Source organism: Canis aureus, chromosome 2, assembly GCF_053574225.1.
Source record: "Canis aureus isolate CA01 chromosome 2, VMU_Caureus_v.1.0, whole genome shotgun sequence".
NCBI classification, from domain to species: Eukaryota; Metazoa; Chordata; class Mammalia; order Carnivora; family Canidae; genus Canis; species Canis aureus.
In genome coordinates this window covers 55,524,696-55,547,203 of record NC_135612.1, presented here as the reverse complement: position 1 = coordinate 55,547,203, position 22,508 = coordinate 55,524,696, and the positions used below count along the sequence as shown (strand labels likewise).

At 46.6% G+C, this 22,508-nt stretch overlaps 1 protein-coding gene across 3 annotated transcripts in view; it reads left to right on the top strand.

Annotated features, from left to right (window-relative positions):
• HOMER2 (homer scaffold protein 2) overlaps positions 1 to 22,508 on the top strand; it is a 98,071-nt gene that overhangs the window by 42,358 nt on the left and 33,205 nt on the right. For all 3 annotated transcript variants that reach the window (XM_077873719.1, XM_077873710.1, XM_077873728.1), the window contains exons 2-3: positions 4,526 to 4,682; positions 21,146 to 21,277. In XM_077873719.1, the coding sequence (XP_077729845.1) occupies positions 4,526 to 4,682; positions 21,146 to 21,277 (289 nt within the window). The remainder of the gene's footprint in view (positions 1 to 4,525; positions 4,683 to 21,145; positions 21,278 to 22,508) is intronic.

The following is a 22,508-nucleotide window of genomic DNA, read 5'->3' as shown; positions in this document are numbered from 1 at the left end:
TATGTTGCACAGAGTGTCTAATTATTCTTGGAGACAATTACTGTCAGGTTCCAAAATGTGTTCAATGAGCAGCAATTGGTGTTTATTCAGCTCTAAAAAGGCTATGCGAGGGAACAGTAGGTTATATTGTCTGCCTAAAGAAACGTTTTGCCATCCGGAAACATCTGCTTTCTATTTAAAGCACTGGAGAAGGATTGGGAGTATTTTTGAAATACACTCCCTAAGCATCAAACACCAAAGAAAGGAGAATAAAATTGGGTATGAAGGTAGTTTCTGTTCTCTGATACAGACTGGCTTCAGCTTTTCCCTGCTGGGCGGGAAAGGCGGCCTCCTGGGTTGGAAAGTTCTGCTTCTCTTGAATTTTTCTATTTATACTGATTTGCACACTTATAGGAACTGACTTCTGTGTCCTAGTTCTAGCATTTTTGCTTTTTTCAGGTGAGACAAGATGATCTCCCAGAGCTAGGGTCTGCATTTCTGAATTTTGTGGTGAGGTTTGTAGACTTCTCTGATTTTGCCCATCAAGATGTAAGGATCTGGGGTACACAGTAAACTTTCTATGAAGGTCAATGTATCAGTTATCTTTTGCTGGGTAAATTGCCACAAACTTCCCAGCTTAAAACCCTTTCTCTGGGTCAAGAGTCTAGCGTGGCTTAGCTGGGTCCTCTGCTTTTGGGTCTTTTATGAAGTGTCATTAAGGTATAAACGAGGGCTGGGATCTCATCTGAGGTCTCAACTGTGGAAAGATCTGACCTCCAAGTTTCCAAGTGGTTGTTGGAGGAATTTCAGTTCCCCAGGGGGTGTTGAACAGAGGGCCTCAGTTTCCCTCTGGCTGTTGGCTGAAGGCCACTCTCAGTTCCTGCAAATGTGGGTCTCCCAGCATGGCAACATGCCTCACCAAAGCTGTGAAGAGAGTCAAGAGAATCTGCTAGCAAGACAGACATTAATGTTCCGTGGAACTTACTTGCACGATGACATCCTATCACCTTTGCTGTATTCTTTCAGTTAAAAGCAAGTCACAGGTCCCCCCAACCACTACCACCATACTCAAGGGGAGGGGATTATGTAAGGGCATAATTACCGGGAGGTGGGGATCATTGGAAACCACATCAAAAACTGCCTCTTACAGACAGCTATTATTTTAGAAAGAGAGCATAGCATAATGATTAAGAGGGAGGGTGACCATGTCACTTAGAACTGATTTCACATGTCAGATCTGCCACTTACTGTGTAAGCCACAGCAGGTCCTTGGGCTCTCTGAGCCCCCATTTCCCCACCTGTACACCTCCCCCAAAGGATCATTATGATCCTAAAGGAGAGGTCACGTGTAAAGCCTGGCAGATGGGAAGTAGTCAGTAAATATTAACTACTGGCTTTTTAAAAATCCTTTTTACCTCTCTTCTTTAAATACCATTAGATTTTTGAAGTTTAGAAGAATTAATTAGAATTTTCCACTGGCCTCAGATGTGGTTATTCACATGGAAATCTCAGTACTCTGAGTAGTTTCCTGGGCACAGAGCTGCTATCAGACCGGCCCTGCGTTGGCCAGGACCAAGGAATGCAGGTCCTTGGTCTTCCGTGGTGCTCGTCTTCAGAAGGGGTGGGACTCCCCGCAGCTCCCCTTCCAGGGCTCGGGGCCTCTCTCCACACTGGAGCAGCTACTTGGCCTGCGAGACCTGACCATGGTACCCCAGGGCTGCTGCCACGGAAGGTCCACTGTGTTCTTCCGACATCCTTCATTTCTGGATAGGGCCCCCAGGGCGACTCACCATCACTTGGGTCCATTCCCATAGCAGAGCAGACAGATTAGCAGATGGGGTGTCTTCATGTCTATATGTTCACCTTGACCTGAATCGAGCCACGCAGATGACTCTTGGCTTTTGCTTAGCCCTGGTCAGGAACCTCCACCCTCTCGTCTCCTGGTCCTTCCTGCCATGTCTCCGTTCATTCCACTTTCCTTACTTTCTTTGTCCTGCAGGCCTCAGGGACACAGGGTGCTTGCAGTAGGTCATTGCTTGGCCACACAAGCTTCCCACCCCCCAGTCTCTACCCAGAGTGCTCTCTTCTGCCTCACCGTGTACCTCCCCACTCTTTGCACCCCAAGATCATGTTCTTGGCCACAGACATAGTCCCCTTTGGGCTATGGAAGGAAGTTCTGGAGTTATTCAAAGTTAGCTGTGTCTTTCTAGAGGAAAGATGCTGGCTGTAGGGTCACTTCTTCCACCTTTTTTCTAGATCATCTGATCATGTCTACTGTGGGTATCGCCCTTGCTTCTTTGAAGATAAAATCACCTGGAACTCTTGTTAAAAACAGAGCTACCCAGGCCCCTCCCTGGACAGCCAAGTTCCTGGGGGGAGAGGGAGGTTGGGGCCCAGGAACTTGTATTTTTATTGAGTGCCCCAGCTAATTTCTATCAGAGGTTTAGAGAGCACTGGGCTAAGGGCACTAAATCCCAGACCCAGTTCCTCTTCCTCAGTGTGGAGTACATAAGGGAAGGTGTGAAAGCCAGGCCCCTTCCCCAGCGAGGGCTCCTGCCTGATCCATGGGCCCCTGCCCTGCTTGTCCATGCTCTGGGCAAGGGAGGCAGAGAGACTAAGTGCCATGCAATTATTATTATTTGTTTTATTGAGGCATAATTGGCCTGTAACATTGCGTTAGTTTTAGGTACACACCATGATTTGCTATTTGTTTACATTGCAGAATTTCTTTAAAAATCTTTTCCGCAGTTACTGTCCTTTCAATCAGCCTCTCCTCTTGCATATGCAGGAGAATTCCATGTGAGCAAGTGTTTTCCTTTATGGTGTTGTACTTAGATGATTAGCAAAATATGGTGCCTGGGCTGGCAGTGGCACAGCTGGGGGATCCAGATGTCCGACTTCCCCATGTGGACTTGTTGAGGACAGCTTGCAGCCATGTGCACACAGGCTCCCCCTTGGGCTGGTCCCTCTGGACAACAGATGCAGGGAATTACATCCAGGGTGTTCCTGTTGTTTCTACATCCTGTCACCCTGCTGCTGGAAGGGTGTCAATTTAGGATTGGGTGGGTGGGTGAACCTAATCATGGTTCAGGAAAGATAAACGTCCTGGTAATCACATCCCCAGAGGCACTTGTCCTGCCTGGGATCTAGAAGGAAAGTTTCGGGGGAGCAAGGAATGCTTCTGTTGGTTCTTCTGGAAAGCTGGCCTCTTGAATCTGCTGCATTGAGGGAGCACAAATGGCATGCCCTTGGCTTGTATTCTTCTGGAAGAGTAGTCATGAAAAAGTTTCTGCACTTGTCTTGTGGCCACAATTGATGGTTGATGCTGATATTTGTGGCGATACTCAGTATTCTTTGTATGAGGGTCAAATAATAAATTGCTTTTCTAGGAAGAAGTTTCTCTCCTAAGAAAGCACTTTCTTTCCAGTAATGAGCCTTTTCTAGGCAGAACAGGCTCAAAGACTGCTCCATCTAGAGACCACAACACTTAAAATTCACCTTCTCCTATTGATTTTTTTTTTTTTTTTGTATCCACTTGGTGTTTTTTCGTCACTCCTTTTGATGTCGTAAGGATTTTAAAACTTAATTTGAGTTACTGTTTGGTTTTGTTTGTATCTCTAATAAATGCATATTAAATCTGTAGCGTTTTGTGAGTAATGGGGCTACTTTTACATCCTGGTGGTTCCATTTCCCTCATGTTATCTTATCTGGAACACTTAAAGGATTTTTGAGCCAGTTTGCCCGAAGACACTCTTTAAAATTAAGTATGTTTCTTAATGAGTTTGTGTTTCATTTTATGTTACTTTATGAAGTAGATACCTTAAAATATGAAATCCAGTGTAATCCATTACAATTTTTTTAATCCATCTTCCTTATTTCTTGACACTTATTGTCACGATCAAAATAATTCCCTGCTTGCCAGGAAGAAACCTGAATAGTGTGCCCATTTGGTTGACGATCACATTAAGAATTGACAGGCATGCAGAACAAAAGAGCAACAACCGTACAGAGGCAAGAATAGCAAAAGAGATGGATTTCCTGAATTAAACTCCTAAACCTCAAAAGATTTTTAAGTGGAAACATAAAACTTGAAGGCTCAGTCAATTACGAATGAACACATCATTGTAAAAGGCTGTGAATTTGAGAAATACTTCCTAGAAATATAATACAAAGTTGCAAATGGATTGCAAAATCCTAAAATTGTGGCAGAGTCCTCCAAAAATAAATGTATCACAAAGTCCCAAGAATGCCCACAGGATGTCAGAACAGGACCAGGACACTGGACAGGAAGCAAGACTGCTGGACAAAGCAGCATTTACAGCAGATCGATTGTTCGGCCAGTTGCCCCCAGCTTGCGTGTGTTGGGTTTCTGTAACTCCTGTGCTGGCATCTCTTTGCTCCCTTTTCTTATTTTAATTATCCTCATGCATATGTATCTCTCCCCAGGAGCTATTAAGATCTTTGGGGGCAGCAGGGGGTGCTGGAAATCATAAATGATGCATGAAGTCACGTTCAGTCAGCTCACGCGCCCTCTCTCCTCCTGCAGAGAACAGCCCATCTTCACCACGCGGGCGCACGTCTTCCAGATCGACCCCAGCACCAAAAAGAACTGGGTGCCTGCGAGCAAGCAGGCAGTCACCGTTTCCTACTTCTACGATGTCACCAGGAATAGCTATCGCATCATCAGTGTGGATGGAGCCAAGGTACCACCCCAGGGGCTAATGTTAACATTCCCAGACACTTCCTTCTCGTTAAAAACAGTACAATCCGGGGGCACCTGGGTGGTTCAGTCCATTAAGCATCCAACTCTTGGTTTTGGCTCAGGTCATGATCTCATGGGTTGTGGGACCGAGCCCCACATCAGGCTCCAAGCTCAATGCAGAGTCTACTTCAGATTCTTTATACCTCTCTCTCCTGCTCACATATACACAAACACTCTCTCTCTCTCTCAAATAAAATAAAATCTTTTTTCTTTTTTAAGATTTTTATTTATTCATGAGGGACAGAGAGAGAGAGAGAGAGGCAGAGACACAGGCAGAGGGAGAAGCAGGCTCCATGCAGAGAGCCCGGCGTGGGACTCGATCCTTGGTCTCCAGGATCATCAGGCCCTGGGCTGAAGGCGGCACTAAACCGCTGAGCCACCCGGGCTGCCCCAAATAAATGAAATCTTTTTTTTTTTTTTTTTAAATAAATGAAATCTTAACAAAAAAGCTGTACAATATGTTTGAAAGTGGAGGGGAAGAGATGCACCCGAATCCTGCCGCCTTAACACAGATCTTACTGTTGTGATCATGATGCTGGTATAATCATACACTCTGCCTTTTTTTTTTTTTTTTCATTTAAACTTATTGTAAATGGAAAAAAAAATTTCCCTGTTACCATATTGTCTTTGTAACTAGCATTTTAATGCCTGTGTAGTAGTTCTACCAAGGCCTATAATGTTCTTAATCTCTCCCCTTATGGTCGCATATGTCAGTGGCTTCCGTTTTTTTTTTTTTTTTTTTACTGTATAGATAATGAGCATCTTTATACAACAAATACTCTCATTCATTCATCACATAACTAATTGCTTTCTTTGGGCTATTTCCTTAGGATAGATTCCTGGAAGGAATACTGTTGGTCGAGATATTAACTATTTATTCATGGCATATGGTGGATCTGACCAAATTGCTTTCCCAAGAGTCTGTTCTTCCAGCATGCATGAGAATGCCAGCGTATTGCACCCTTACCAGCACTGGCTGTTATATCTAATCTGGTTTTGGTGTTAATTATTCCTGGAAGTCAAATTTTTTTAAAAAGATTTTAGAGAATTTCTTGAAATAAAATTTTTTTCAGGTACTTGTATTATTCCACTGTCTTCCTTGATATTTTTGCCACATTGCTATGGGGGTAGAATAAAGAAGGATGTCAACAGAAGTATCACCAAGTTAACAAAAAAAAAGTTAGACTTGATGCTTTATAATTTCTTTTCTGTCTTTAATCTGTGTTCATCCCACTGGACAGTTTACGATTTACATTATATGCTGTCACCAGGAATTCAGCGTATCTGTGTCACCTGACTGGCTCAGTCGGTGGAGCATGCAACTCTTGATCTTGGGATTGTGAGTTCAAGCCCCATTTTGGAGATAGTTTACTTTAGATAGATAAATAAACAAAGTCACTTATGAAAAAATAAAATGAAATTTAGTGTATCTGAAGCTGAATTCCCCGATTTTCCCTCTAAACCACCTCCCCAGTTTTTATTCCCAATCAATCTGGGCTAAAAAAAAAAAAAAAAGGAAAGAAAAAGCACAAATTCATCCTTTTTTTTTTTAAGTTGGTCAAATGAGCTTGCTTTTGAAGTGCCTCACAGTTATGCCTAATATTTTGTTTTAAGGCCATAACTTGTCTTGAAAGTCTTTTTTTTATTGAAGTATAATTAACATATAGTAGTGTTATATTAGTTTTAGGTGTTATATTAGTTTCAGTGTTATATTAGTTTCCAATGTCTTGATTCAGCAACTCCATATATTACTCCCGCTTATCACGAGAAGTGTAGCCACCATCTGTCACCAAATATTTTTACAGTATTATTGACAACATCCCCTATGCTGTGCTTTTCATCCCTATGACTTATTTATTTTACAGCTGGAAGTTTGTACCTCTTAATTGCCCATATATATCTCATCCATTCCTCCTGCCTGCTTCCTGTCTGACAACCATTGGTTTTTCCCTTTTTTTGTTTGTTTTGTTTTCAGATTCCACATACGAGTGAAATCATATAGTGTTTGTCTTTGTCTGACTTCTTTCACTCAGCATAATACCCTCTAGGTCCATCCATGTTGTCACCAATGGTGAGATCTCATTCTTTCATATGCCTGAGTTATATTCCATTGTGCATATATGCCACATGCTCTTTATCCATCCATCTATGGATAGACACTTGGGTTGCTTCCCATACATATCTTGGCTATTGTAAATAATGCTCAGTAAACGTAGGGGTACATATATTTTTGAATTAGTGTTTCTATTTTCTTTGGGTAAATACCCTGTAGTGGATTACTGGATTGTATGGTAATTTTATTTTTAATTTTTTGAGGAACTTCCATACTGTTTTCCACAGTGGCTGCACTAATTTACGTTCATACCAACAGTACATGAGGGTCCCCTTTTCTCATATCCTTGCCAACACCTGTTATTTCTTGGCTTTTTTCCCCCAAAGATTGATTGATTAGAGAGAGAGAGAGCATTCATGTGTGTGCATGCGAGTGGCGGGGGGGGAGGGGGGGGGGCAAAGGGAGAGAATCCCAAGCAGACTCTCCACTGAGCTTGGAGCCAGATGCAGGGCTTAATCCCACGACCCTGAGATCATGACCTGAGCTGAAATCAAGAGTGGGACGCTTAATGGACTGAACCACCCACACACCCCTCTTGTCTTTTTAAAGATTTTATTTAAAATCAGAGAGAGAAGGAGAGGGAGAAGCAGGCTCCCTGTGGAGAGCCTGAAATGGGACTCCATCCCAGGAGCCCAGGATCACACCCTGAGCCAAAGGCAGACCCTCAACCACCCAGGCATCCCTCTCTTTTTAATGCTAACCATTCTGACAGGTGTGATGTGCTATCTCACCATGGTTTTAATTTGCATTTTGCCCACTGAGGAGGGATGTTAAGCACCTTTTCACTGACTTGAAGCTCTTAGTAGTCTTGTGACCGGCCTCCCCCTCCTGCCTATAGTCTGTCCCCCCTCCTGGCTCTGCCTGTAGTCCACATCCTGAAGGGTGAGAAGCAGGGGATGGGGGTTGGGCAGTATAATGGGGCCTGATTGGAGGCTCCCTGCTCCTCTGGAGCCACAGAGCAGAAGGCACAGAGATGCCTCCATCAGAAGGTCCTCTGAGAAAGCTGTGAGAGCCTGTCGGTGCCTTCTGATCTCCTGACGAGGCTCCTTGTCCTAAGACAAAATTCCCTTTTGCGGCCGTGTTCTCTCAGCCTCATAGAAACTGCAGATGAGATTGGCTGGGCCCCGACGTCCTCTGTGACTTCCACCTAGTTGCCACAACCCTTCCCCCTACTCAAGAAGGGAGCCCCAAAGTTCTCACTTCACAGTTGAGATCAAGGACAGGCAGTTACCCGGCCACATTCACACTGCCAGTAGGCTTGGCAGGCTGGCACTGTGGCTAGTTCCTAGGACACCAGTTTCCTAGCGCTTGGGTTGGAGCAGGCCGTTCCCTGGCTGGTAGAGGAGCGTGTCCTGACATGGTGCCTTGCAGGCAGGGTGTCATCTTCTGTATTCAGATGGCAATAGCTGGTCTGGCAAATATGTCTAAAGGGAGGCAGAGGCTGGTTTTCTCCTCTAAACAAGCAGGATAAGACATTGGCAGGATTCTGGTGAGTGCTGAGGAAGTGTGAACATGCCTGGGACTTGGTAGGTAGGCAGCTCATGTTTGCTGAGTGAATATTGGAAAGGTGCCTTTATTATTATTATTATTATTGTTACTGTTTTTCTTCTGGGAGATGTGGTGATACCACAGGTATCTCTGGGCTTGGACTGAAATCACGTACTTCTTCCAGGATGTTCTGACAGGGGTGGTGAATCAAACTGACCTGCTTCCTCTTATCTGTAGATGCTATCAGTTCATCTGCCCTCAAGCTGGGTTTGCACGTTTGTGAGTTGAGTTATTCAAGGTTATATTGGGCTTAAATACAGATAAAATGACTTTCTTTCTTCTTTCTTTCTTTCTTTCTTTCTTTCTTTCTTTCTTTCTTTCTTTCTTTCTTCTTTCTTCTTTCTTCTTTCTTTCTTTTTTTTTTCAAAGATTTATTCATTTATGATAGACTGAGAGAGAGAGAGGCAGAGACACAGGCAGAGGGAGAAGCAGGCTCCATGCCAGGAGCCCGATGCGGGACTCAATCCCGGGACTCCAGGATCGTGCCCTGGGCCAAAGGCAGGTGCCGAACCGCTGAGCCACCCAGGGATCCCCGATAAAATGACTTTCTTTGAGAAAGTGCTTTATTCCTATTAGCTGGACTTTTAATAATTTGTCATAGTGTCAGCCACTGTATCACGCCACTCTGCATAAAGACTGCGACAGTGTGGCAGGGTGTGAGCCAAGCAAGCCAGCTACGAGAGGTCAGATGGGTATGGGGTGGGGGTTGCTGACCCCCTCACCACAGAATAGAACCAATTCACAGTCAGTGTGTGGGGGACCCATTGAGTTATGGACTCACAGAGTGGGAACCTGGCAGTGGGGCACCCTGGAATTCAGAATTGGAGCCAAGGATCTTGTGCATCCCTCCTGGTATTCCTGAAATCTGCCCCAGATTCCCATTTTACTGTGGCGGCATAGGAGCTGTGACAGGTCCTAGCTGTACAAAAGGAGGTGCCCTGGGGGAGTAGGAGGGCCAGTGTGGTGGGGACATAGGAACTTTAGTCATTGAATCACCGGGACTGGTACTCAGGGCAGGGATGGGGGGGCAGATTTCCCGCCAGGAGAGCTGTAGCACGGGACACCAGATAGTGGTCATCACATTGTTTTAAACCTTTGATCCCAAATGTGGATCTGAACTGAGGTGGCCAATGGTCAGGCATTTTTAGCCTTTGGAACTATGTCTTGGCACATGGGTTGCAACTCTGACCTTGGGCAGGTCCAGAGCCTGGATCCTGCCCCTCTCTTTTGGCCTGGCCAAGTCAAGTGCATGACCTTGAATGTCGTCTTAATGCTGCTCAGCCAGCTATCCCTCCTGGGGCAGGAGGCCGTCATGGGCCGAGATGGGAAGCCCTGCTCTGCCCCTCCCAGATGAAGGAGTAGATAGGCTTCATGATAAGTTGCTGGTGTAGAAGGGATTTGGAGGTCACTGTGAGGAGAGGCCATAGCAGACTGAGCCGCTGAGTCAACTGCAGGCAGTCCACAGCACACAGGCTCCCCATAAAGGGAGAGGCACAGCCAGCAGCTCCGGCAGCTGTCGTCCCACACCAGGGCCCAGCAAGTTCCTAGGCCCTGTCCAAGCATTTGTCATGCTGTACTTGGGTAAAGATGCAGAAGGCCTGTCCTTCCCCTAAGAGCAGTTGGCGCTGTTCATCACAGAAGAAACCTGTGCCCAGACCTGTTCTTTCTTCTGAAACACTAGGCATTTTCTTCTTCCCCAGGAAAAGACTTCATGTCTCAGCCCCACCTACAACTAAAGGCAGGGCTGGGCGGGAATCCTGTGGTCATTGTCTCAGCATTGCTTGAACTTCAGGGGGGCTGTGTGGATCCTTTTCTGTGCATGGGGCACCAGGGCACTGCCCTCTCTGAGGGCTGGGGACTGGGCCCAGCTCACCTTTGGAGTTCCAGCAGAAAGCCAGACAGGGCTGCAGCACAGAGGCAGGTGACATAGTCAGTGGGTGACAAGGCCAGACCTGGCCACATCCTCTCCAGCCTGTGGCAGGTGCGCTGTGTCCACAGAACAGCGGGCATGGGTGGGGTCAGTGTCAGGAGGGAACCAGGACTGAAACCTCAGACTAACCCCACCCCGCCGTATGTGGACAGGTGAGAGCCATGTGAGGGCATCTCCCAGCTTCCTAGAGCACCTACCTAAGCCATTCTATCGCCACCAGCTAAATGCCAGCAGTCGGATGATTTGTGGTGAGTCTTTGGGCAGAACAGCCAACTCTACCATATATGAACATTCCCTTCCTTGAGCATTTATTAACTGAGCTGCCAGGGCACTTGGTTTCATTGTGCGATTGGCACTCTTTACAGACCCATCTCAGACCCACCTCTTTGGGTGGTAGTGCCTTGCCATTGGGCGCGACTTGTTGGGAGCAGGTGTTTCTCCCCTGTGCTCTGGAAGGCTCTGCCGCCCTTGGGTCTGTTATTTATAGGATCACAGATTTATAGGATCCTCCCTCTTTGTGGGAAGAACCCTCCGAGGTCATCCATTCTACAAATACTTAGCAGCCCCATGGTGTAGCCAGGACCACCTGATCGTGACTGGGGGATGCAAGCATTTCAGACCCTGACTGGGTGTTTTCTTCTGGGAATGTGAAATTGTTCTTAAGAGCGCAGCCGGGTCCCTTCTTCCCGTCATTGTGGTTTCTTTTTTTGGATCAAATAGAGCACCTTATGTTAAGGGAACCAGCATATGGAAGGGTCTCGGCGCACAGTAGGTTTTCAATGGATATTTGGTTTCTTTTCTTCCCTCGTTATGGTTTAAAAGAAAAGGGGGAAAAAAGCATCTATTAATTGCTACTCTAGAAGTAGGCAGCATGTCTGTCAACTGCTGTCACTCAATCCCAGCCTCTTGTAGAAAACGTTTAGATCCTTCCAACTTCCATCTCCTGGGATCTGGGAATGGCTTTCCCTAGAGAGAAACCAGGGCTGTCTCCCATTTTGTATGCCACGCAGTGCCCTCTGGAGTCCAGAGCAAGGCTGGAGACTGGAGGGGCCAAGCTGTCGCTTCTTCTAAGTAACTCTTGCTGATTGTGTGCATTTTCTGAGAACTTGGTCCCAGCCATCCACAGGAGCTGGGGCTTTTATTAGGGAGGCTTTTTCATTTTTTTCTATGCAAGTGGCAGAAATAGGTCACAAAAGAGGAAAGGGGTGTGTATAGGAGACAGGAGCTCCCGTTGCAACCTATTCCCCAGGATGCATTATGTGAAGCATCCTTCTGGGCTTCTGGCCTTCAGCTCCCCCTAGACTCGCCATCATTGCCCCCCTCCCATGGAGGCACTGCTGACTCATCTGCAGCATTTACCACAGAACACCCTCCATCTCATCACCCAGGACCTCATTAGTCTTGTTCTGTCTGGATTGTCCTCACTGCCCCCTGCACTCCTTCCCCTGCTCTTCCTTGGTGCTGCCTCTCCTCTTGTTCCTCTGTTACCTCCTTCTGGGGACACCCTCCGCTCCTGCCACCCCATAGTCTGCTAAGCCGTCCATGTCCCCTGGGGCCAGAACCTATAGGCCCAGCCCCCTCCTCTGTCCCCAACAAATTTTCCAGTGTCCCTGAGTGCAGGGCTCCCCACCTTGTATTTTCAGAAACCTCTGCTCACAGAGATTAGCCTCCCTGACAACTTTGTCATACTTACTACCAACTGTCTGTTACTAAAGTGAACATTCCTGTACCTGCCCGCCCGGTTGAGGAATCTCCTTCAGAAGTCCCTTAATGGGCCTGTCTCTAATTATATGCCCCTCAAAAGGTTACCACTCTCTCGAAGTTTGTATTAAGTGATCCTTTAATTTTCTTTATGGTTTTGCCATCTGAGTGTATCCCTAAACCAGAGGTTGGCAAAATTTTTCTCTAAAGGGCCTTATGGTAATTTTTTTTTTAATGAACTGCACAGTCCTTGTTGAGCTATTCAGCGTTTCTCTTCCGGCAAGAAAACAGCTGTAGACTAATATATAAATGAATGGATGTGGATGTGTGCAATAAAAGTTTGTTTACAAAAACAGATAAGGCCACAGGCTGGATTTGGTTTGCGGGCTATAGTTTCTTGACTCTGGCCCTAAATAATACATGATTTAGTTTTGCCTATTTCGAACCTTATATAAATACAATCCCACTGGTGACCCATACTGTGTATCTCCTTTTGTGACTTCCTTTTTATTTTTTTTGCTTAATGTTGGATTCTCCCCTAGTTTTATTCAGGAATAATTGATATATATCACTGTACAAGCTTATGGCATACAGCATGATGGTTTGATTTATATACATTGTGAAATGAATTCCACAGTAGGTTCAGCTAACATCCATCATCTCCTATGGATTCCATGAAGAGAAAACAAGTTTTTCCTTGTGATGAGAACTCTTAGGATCTACTCTCTTGACTTTCCTGTGTAGCGCACGGCAGTGTTAGCTGTAGCCCTCGTGTTATATATTCCATCCTCAGTATTTATCTATCTTACAGCAGGAAGTTTGTACCTTGGGCCACCTGCCAGCATTGTGTTTAGGATTCATCCCTCTTGGGCAGCCCTGGTGGCTCAGCGGTTTAGCGTGGCCTACAGCCCAGGGAGTGATCCTGGAGAACCGGGATCGAGTCCCACGTCAGGCTCCCTGCATGGAGCCTGCTTCTCCCTCTGCCTTTGTCTCTGCCTCTCTCTCTCTCTCTCTCTCTCTCTCTCCCCCCTCTCTGTGTATTCTCATGAATAAATAAATAAAATATTTAAAAAAAAAAAGGATTCATCCCTCTTGATGCCTATAGCCTTGGTTCATTTTCACTGTGGGATAGTATTTTGTTAGATGAATAGACCAGTATATACATTCTGCTGGTGGTGGACATTTGTGTTTGCAAACACTGCCACTGAAAACGTTCTTGTTTATTTCTCCTGATACACCTGTGCAAAGATTTCTCTCGTGTGTGTACTTAGTGGTGGATTTGCTGGGTTGATAGGGAATGTGCATTTCTTACTTTATCAGGGAAAGCCACACTGTTTTTCAAAACGACTTTACCAATCTCTGAGGGTTCCCCTTGTCCCGTATCCTTGCCCCAATTGGTATCACCAGACCTATTGTGAGTTTGGTGAGTATATAATGCTGATGGCAGTGCACTTTCCATATTGCCACTGAAATTGAGGTGGAACTTATGTCCATCAGGCTCCTGAGAGAGGGCTCCATTCATCGGCCCAGCGCTGAGCCCCTCTTGGGTGCCACGTCCTCTGCACACCCCAGGAGGTCTCTCCTACCCTACAGCTGCACCAGGCACTCCCACCGCAGACCCGAGCACACGGAACTTTTCATGGATATCCACCTTCTTTCACTCCCTCACACAGGCTGAGGAGCATGAAAGACTCTCATGAGAAACAGAAGTACAAGAGCAGGTAGCCAGAAATGATCTGGGCGCCTGAGAGGAACACACCCGGAAGGAGCTTGCCCTTGGAAGCCTCTGTCTGCCCAGGAGACTGGTCAGCACAGGATGAGCTTCCCATATTAGTGGGAAGTGCAGGATGGGGGCTTTGGGATTGGTCATGTTTGACAGCTTGATTGCTCTCACTGTCAGTCTTGCTGCTTCTGATAAGGTCAGTGCCCTGGATGTCCTGGGAGAATAGCCAGCTGCTTGTCTCTCTCATAGAAATGGGCTTACCAGTATGGCCTGGAAATGGTTTAGACCTGCCATATCCGGTGAATTTTAGCAACATAATAGGTAACATAGAAGTGAATGATGGCTTTCCTTCCCCTATCTTCCTCTGTTCTGAATTCAGAAAGTTCTGGAAGTCCCAGAGCCTTGGGTAAGCTGTCAGGAGACAGCTGGGACATTGCACAGTACAGGGAACCAGCCTGATTGCAAGAGCGGCACATTGAGGGGAGAGGGCTTTCCTCTTTCTCCCTCCCAGCTGACTCCCAGCTTGGGGGATGCTCTAGGCCATGTTTGTTAAATGCCAGATACCTTGATGCTGGTGACAGAGTGAGGGTCACTGTGCTGAACCAGAAGTAGGGCAGTCCTGTGGCAGAGCAGGCCTGTCAGTAGGGAATGAGGGGACATTACCTCCCACTGTAATGTCCTTATGGAGAGTTCCTGGAGGAGCAGAAATTTGTGCTGTAAGAGTGAATGGACCTTCTGTTTGTCCTTGGTCTGTGGTGGTGAGTGCCCAGTGCAGGTGGGTGGGTAAGAGGAACACCTGAGGTGGGGGTGAGGAAGGGACCCAGGGGACGGGGGTGGTTTAATTTGGGGCAGGTGAATGGAGAGAATAAGGTGGGGGGGGGCAGTTTCAGGAACTAAATTACAGGCTGGGTGTTCTGATACCTCCCCACTGACATACTTGAGCATGGGCAACAGAAGGGGAGGGATGAACTGGGCAGTTGGTTAGAGGTCTGGGATCTTTGCTCCAGGTGGGTACTGGGGGATCTGAGGAATATCTGCAGCTGATTGGAGCCAGCCCCTGGAAGTCCTGCTAATAAGCCAGATTGGTACCTCAAAGTAGTTTTGCTTCTTGGTATAAACAGCAACCCATGAAAGGTTGCATGCTTCCCACAGCAGAAAGTGTCATGTACTACTGAGACATGTAGTACATTACATCTCTTGGAACGTTCCCAGAGTCAGCACTTCCGCTTTTGAGTAAATTATCTACATGCCGGCAGGCAGCGGTCCTTCTGGTGGCCAAACACAGAACCCAGGTGATGACAATTGAAAGGCATCGGAGAGGGGTGCCTGGGTGGCTTAGTGGGTGAAACATCTGTACTAGGCTCCGGTCATGATCTCGGGGTTCTTGGGATTGAGCTTAGCAGGGAGTCTACTTCTCCCTCCGCCCCTTCCCCTGCTCATGCTGTTTCCCTCTCTCAAATAAATAAAATAGAGAAGAAGGGAAGGAAGGAGAAGGAAAGAAGAAAGAGAAAGGGAAGGAAGGAAAGAAAGACTGGCATGCATGCATCAGAAGACCATAGAAACACCATGGACATGAGGGACTGAAATTCCAGAGAGACAAGGACCACTCAGAGATGACAGTGACAGTGGGATTTGGCAGCTCTTTTCTGTGTTGGGCCTGGCTGCCAGCCAGGGCTGCTGGGGGAAGAAGGAAGCTGCTGAGCAGGCGGCCGTGCCCATGGCCAGAGGGGCAGCCCTGGAGGCTGGGGGACCTTCAGACCACACCTGGACTCTCCACAAGACAGTGGCTGACTTGCAGGTGCATGCCCATCTGAAGAGGTAGACTGGATGCTTCTGTAAGATTGAGTAAAATTTCCCTCCTATTTGCAGTGCTTAGAAAGCAAAGACCTGCCAAAGGGTCTGGTAAGAACAGCAAAGGCACGAAAATGCCAGAGGGCACAGGGAATTGATGCTGGGCATCCATGTGCCACCCTCTCTGGGGGGGGAGGGGCACTCGCTGATGTGAAGAGGAGCTGGAAGCTGAAACTCCGTGCTTGGCCCCTGGGAAGAGACAGACCAGCAGAGATTTTGGAGCTCGAGTGACAGAATTGGGGATGAATGGCCCCAGACACATGGCCAGTTTCTCCTTCAGGGCTTGCCAAATTTGAAGGTTAAAATTTGGAAAGCTATGGGGGTGCGCCTGGGTGGCTCAGTGGTTGAGTGTCTGCCTTCAGCTCAGGGAGTGATCCTGAGGTCCTGGGATCGAGTCCCACATCAGGCTCCCTGCAGGGAGCCTGCTTCTCCCTCTGCCTATGTCTCTGCCTCTCTCTGTGTCTCTCATGAATAAATAAATAAAATCTTATAAAAAATTTGGAAAGCTACAGAGCAAAGCTGAGGAACTCTGATAAATAGAACTGACTCTCCTAAAGTCTTTTGGGGAAGAGGACATAAAGACCTGTCAGGCTCGCAGTTGAAAGCCCTAGAAAACAGTGTGAAGCAGAGGTGAGCTGAGCCTTACCAGCTCTGACACTGGGCCCTGACCCAGCTCCATCCTTGAATGCACTAGGGATTTCCTGAATTCCCTACCTGCCCAAAGGACAAAGGGGAAAAGTTTCTTCTGTAGGTAGTAATGTCATATGGAACCCTCACAAGTTCTTTCATACCCATTTGCCACCATACAGTGAAAAATGACTAGACACCCAGAAAGACAAAACCAAATGCTTAGAGTCACGAGAAGCAAAACCCAGATGAGGAGAAGCAGATTCCAGCATAATCCAGACATTAGGGTCAGCATCAAGGATTTTTAAAGAGCTATGATTAATATATCCAAGTAAATAGAGAGGAAAATGGACAAAGTAGATGACAAGGAGGATAGCTCCCAAAGGCTTAGAATTTTTTTAAAGAATCAAAGGGACATTCTAGAACTAAATATATATATATATAGAGAGAGATTAATATAATATATAATATAATACATAATACTATATATAATATAAATATATATTAATATAATTATATTAATAAATTATAATATATATGTATATATACACACAACGTCTAAAATTAGGAGTTCAGGGGCACCTGGGTGGCTCAGTCAGTAAAGCATCTGCCTTTGGCTCAGGTCATGATCCTGAGGTCCTGGGATCAAGTCCTGCATTGGGCTCCCTATTCAGCGGGGAGCCTGCTTCTCCTTCTCCCTCTACTGCTCTCCCCACTCATGCGTGCTCTCTCTCTCTCTCTGTCTCAAATACATAAATAAAATCTAAAAAAAAAAAAAAAGAGTCAATTGAGCAGATTGGATGTATCAGTAGCCAGGATGTGAACTGGAGGATAGACCAATAGAAAATATCCAGATTAGAAACAGAGAGAACCAAGAATCAGGGAGTGAAAAGCTGGTAAAAATGTAAGCCATGTTGGATGCACTCTGGTCTAGCATATGTGTACTTGGAGTCTCAGAAGAGAGGAGACAGCAGAAGTGATACTCATAGAATGGTTGAGAAATTTTCTTTTTTCCTTCTTTAAAGATTTAATTTATTTATTCATTAGAGACACACAGAGGTAGAGACACAGGCAGAGGGAGAATCAGACTCTCTGTGGGGAGCCCAATGTGAGACTGGAGCCCAGGACCCCGGGATCACTCCCTGAGCCAAAGGCAGACACTGAACCACGGAGCCACCCAGGCGCCCTGATTGAGAATTTTTCAAAAAAAAAAAAAAAAAAAAAGATAAGAAAATTGAGTCAACAGATTTGAGAAGCTCATGAACTGTTACAGATTTAGCTCTTGAGACCAGTTACTCATTGCCTTGTAAGTAGTACATACACTATATTCCTTTTAGCCACACTAGTTGTGTGGCCTTGAATGTGTCATTTCACTTTGTTGAACCTCAGTTTTTCCATCTATGAAAATGGGAATGAGATAGAAGACTGTATGAAAAAGTGCCTTAGGAACTATTACATCCTAAAGGAATACCAGGGGTCCTCACCTTTGGTGTTCCAGCCTGCCAGACTCCGGGACAGTGTGTTTGGGGCCAGCTTCACAGGTGTGTTCTATACTCAGTCTCTCCCTCTCAATAGGGCTTTGGGGAAGGGATGTGGAGGCTAACTAGAGGCATAGGTCTGCTGTGAAGGAGCATGAAGACTTCCATCCCAGGATCCTGGTAATTCAGAGGTGACGGGGGTTGGCTTTCTGGGATCATGTGATCCACTGTGATCCAGTGCCCAGCCACACACCTGCCCTAGGCCTGCCTTGATTCCACCTTAACCCATCCCGCATGGGGCTGAGCCAGCCCCTGCCAGCCTCCAAGGTCCGAGAAACATTCTACACTTGCCCCTGGTTTAGGTCTGCATTTCACACACCCTGCTCCTCTGCCCCCATCTCTGAGAGTGTTAGGTGACAACAGGCAGAGCTCTTGACCGACCAACCATGCTTGCATCCAGCTATCTAAAAAATGCTTGATAACGTGTCTTAACTCCTGTGGACTTTGTTATTATAGGAGTTATCATAGTCAAAGGGAAAGAACCCAGTGTGCAGTGGAGGCATCTGTACTTTCCAGATGGGCAAGAAGAAGGGAGGTCATCTTGCACAAAATGAGAAGCACATTATATACAAGTTCCACAAGCAGGTTTCTGGTCAGACAACCTGAGTTTTATCTCTAGGCCCTGCTCCTTACCAGGTCATTGTCTCCTTCTGTGAAGTGGAGGGGCGAGGGGTAGCCCCTCCTTGAAGGCTTCTGTGGGCTGATAGAAGGAAAGTTCTCAAGATGTGCTAGATAAATAGTAATTACTGCTGTTAGTATTAACATCCAGAAATTATTTTGCCAAGTAAACAGGGTTTATACTTGAGCTAATGCTAATTTTCTAAGGAGAAAATTCAGTAGGCATGTTCACTTATACGTGGCAATGATACCTCTGTTTCTAGAGGCACCTCTAACTTCCTGCCTGGCAAAGATAAGAATCTGTGTCCAGAAGACTGTCCAGAATCTGTCCAGCAAAATAATTAAAGTTCCTACCAAGGAGGGCAGCCCGGATGACTCAGCTGTTTAGCACCACCTTCAGCCCAGGGCCTGAACATGGAGACCCAGGATCGAGACCCACATCAGGCTCCCTGCATGGGAGAGCCTGCTTCTCCCTCTGCCTGTGTCTCTGCCTCTCTCTCTCTCTCTCTCTCTCTTATGAATACATAAATAAAATCTTTAAAAAAAAAAAGTTCCTACCAAGGAAACAGAGGCCATGCCAGTTAGTGTCTTTTCTTCCCTGCTTTATCAGAAGTGTTCAGAGTTGACTTTTGAGAATGAGCATTTCCTTAATAAAACCGCCAGTAGATTCATCCTTGAGAATATTTACAGGCACACTTCAGTGATACTATGGCTTCGGTTCCAGACCACTACAATAAAGTAAATGTCACAGTGAACCGCATCAAGGGAGTGTTTTGGTTTCCTAAGTATATATAATAGTTACATTTATACCATGCTGTAGTCTGTTGAGTGTGCAATAGCATTAGTTTGAAAAAAGTACGTCTTAATTAAAAAATGCTTTATTGCTAAAAATGCTATTATCTGAGCTCTCCGTGAGTTGCAGTCAGTGATCACAGATCACCATCACAAATAGAGTAACTGAAAACGTTTGAAATATTACAAGAATAATCCAAACGTGATACTGAGACACAAACTGAGCAAAAAATGCTGTTGGGAAAATGGTGCCGATAGACTTGCTTGACAGCAGGGTTGCCACAAACCTTCAATTTGTAAAAAACAAACAAACAAAAAACCGAATTATCGAAACACCTGGATGGCTTAGTGGTTGAGCATCTGCCTTCGGCTCAGGGCATGATCCCATTCCAGGGGATCGAGTCCCACATTGGGTTCCCTGCAGGGAGCCTGCTTCTCCCTCTGCCTATGTCCCTGCCTCTCTGTCTCTCTGTCTCTCATGAATAAATAAAATCTTTTAAAAAAAACCTAAAACAGCGAATTCTCAGTGGCGTGTGATAAAGTGAAGTGCGACAGAGTGAGCTGTGCCCAAGCTTAGAATGCTACTGCTTCTGCTCAGAGCATCACACATGGTTTGATGGGGAAGTAAGCCACTCTTGCCTGTTAGCAAACATCCTTTTTTTCCAGGGGCATTTTTCATGAGTATTTCTCAGAGTCTTAGGGCTTTGAAGGATTTCTGCCAGAATGAGCCTGTCATTGATATTTACTAATGCTTATCATTTATTTGGTGATTTATTTACATGTCTCTACCCTCTTCCTGCAACTGCAACAAGAAGATCGGGAATCCTGACTTGTTCATCTCTTGTCTTTGGTTAACAGAATGCCTGACAAGTAAATGTTCTCTGTAAATGTTGAATGCATGAACATGCCATGTGCTGGATATCTCTTCCAACTTCTTTCTCCATCCTTCCTACCATGCTGTGGTCTCCGAGAGGCTGACCTGCAGAGTCCAGCACTTGGTCCATGGGGCCTCTGGCTTCTGATTGGGTCTGGCCAGGGGCAGGAGACCACAGGGGAGGAGTGAGGGTCTTTGTTCCCCACGCTCCCCTCCTGGGGAAAGCCATGCATGTACCCATATATCAAGGCAGTCTGCTGTCTGTGACTCTGGTCCTCCATAATCTGTAACCTCTTCCTCCCCTCATCCTTTTAGGCCAAGGAGGGGGTAACATTAAGCGCCAAGTCCCTATACCATCACTTATGGCTTCTCTACAACCAGCTCATACATGTACCATTACTTTCTTTGTAAATTAACCCTTCACAAATGATCCTGATTGGAATATACCTTTTCTTTTGTTTTTAAGATTTTATTTATTTATTCATGAGAGACACACAGAGAGAGGCAGAGACATAGGCAGCAGGAGAAGCAGGCTCTCTGAGGGGAGCCTGATGTGGGACTGGATTCCAGGACCCCGGGATCACAACTTGAGCCAAAGGCAGATGCTCAACCGCTGAGCCACCCAGGTGCCCCATACCTTTTCCTTCTTGTCAGGAAACAGCAAATCCCAATTGCTGGTGGAGATTTTAAGTTGTTTGAGCTGGACACGGTGGCTCCAGGTGCTTAGAAGAGTGCATAGCACAGTGTCTCAGAGAGTGTGGGGCAGGGCTAAATGGCCATGAAGGGCCGTTGGAGGTACGGAGAGCTTTGAGGAAATAAATAGCAGTTTGGGAAACTATTCTCTCCTTAGGGCATGCTTTCTCCCACTAGCTGTAAGGTCTATTTTAGAATGACTGTCTGTTTTTAACTCAATTACACCTTATCGTGGTCATGTATTGGACTCGGCATAGGATGTGCCAGGAGGTCCCAGGGGCAAGTGTAGCAGTGCCAGGATGCACATGATAGGTGCTTGCTGTGCCAAGCTTGTAAGGAGCTCCATGGGTGGCACATTCAGGGTTTCACTTTCTGTTCTTTGGCTCTTTCCTGCAGGTGATTATAAACAGCACCATCACACCCAACATGACCTTCACCAAAACGTCACAGAAGTTTGGGCAGTGGGCTGACAGCAGAGCCAACACGGTGTTTGGCCTGGGGTTTTCCTCGGAGCAGCACCTGACCAAGGTAATGAGGGTCTCTCATCGGATGCTCTGTCCCTCGGTGCCTGGATGCCAAGGGCCTGAGTGGTGCCACTGGTGAGCAGGATTCCTCTCCAGCCCTTCTGGTGCCGTAGGGCTGCCCAGCCAGGTGACCCCTTAGAAAGCCCAGGTCCCTTGAAATGGTGGTGTTGTTGGGGAAGGAAGGCTTATGTGACACCTGCTCCTGCAGAGCCTAAGACCGCAGCCCCAGCAAACCACCCTGCCGGTGGTTCCTTTCCTGTGTGTGTCACCCTGAGCCCAGTGTGCACCTGCCAGCCCTTGGCATCAGTGACCCTCTGACTGGAGCCTGTAAGCAGAGGGAGGTGCTGCTGCATACTTACAGCAAACACTTCCTGCCCTGGAGTCCCTGCACCCCTTAAAATGTCACACAGCATTTGCTGTGCATGTTGCTTTTCTTTTTTCTGGGGAAGGTATTCATAACTTTGATTCTCTCAAGGGCTTAACACATACACTCTGTATACAGTCAGAAAGGTGTTAAGAGTGGATCAGGACTGACCACAGGCTTGGAGAGCCCCAAGGTCTGCGGGGACAAACTGACCATCTCTGAGAGGCCTCGCCTCGTCCAGCTGATTAACAGACCCAGAGCTTGTTTGAGTGAGTAGGTTTCCTCATAGGATGCTGGAAGAGCTCCAAGACTGGCTGGTTTACATGACACAGGAACTTACTGGAAGGATGTCAGAGGGTCCCAGAGAATCCTAGGGAGAATTGAAAGGGAAGGCCCAGAGCCAGTCTGGCTCAGGAAACTTGGCTTAAGGAGTGTTTCTCTCTAGACCATGGCCCTGAACATATTTATTGAGCTCTCGCTGGGCCAACGGTATGCTAGGTGCTAAGGATGCAGGGCCGTGGTCCATTCTGAGAGGCATTTACGAAATTCCAGACTCCTGGGGACTTGACAGGGTCACTTACGATGGACTTGACTGCTTGGGTTCCCTGTGTATACAGATGACAGCTTGCAAAGTGGGGCCATTAAGACAGGTCAGGACGCCACCCTGCAGGGGCCTGCGGATCTGCACCTCACATCTGTCCAGAGTGCGTGGATGTGCTGTGTGCGTACACACACATACACACTTTGGCACGCATGCACATACAAGCTCGGACATGTATGCACACAGTTACATGCTTGGGTACACATACACGCTTAGACACACATGTTTGGGCACACAGGCACCTACACAGGCACATACATGCTTGGGCTC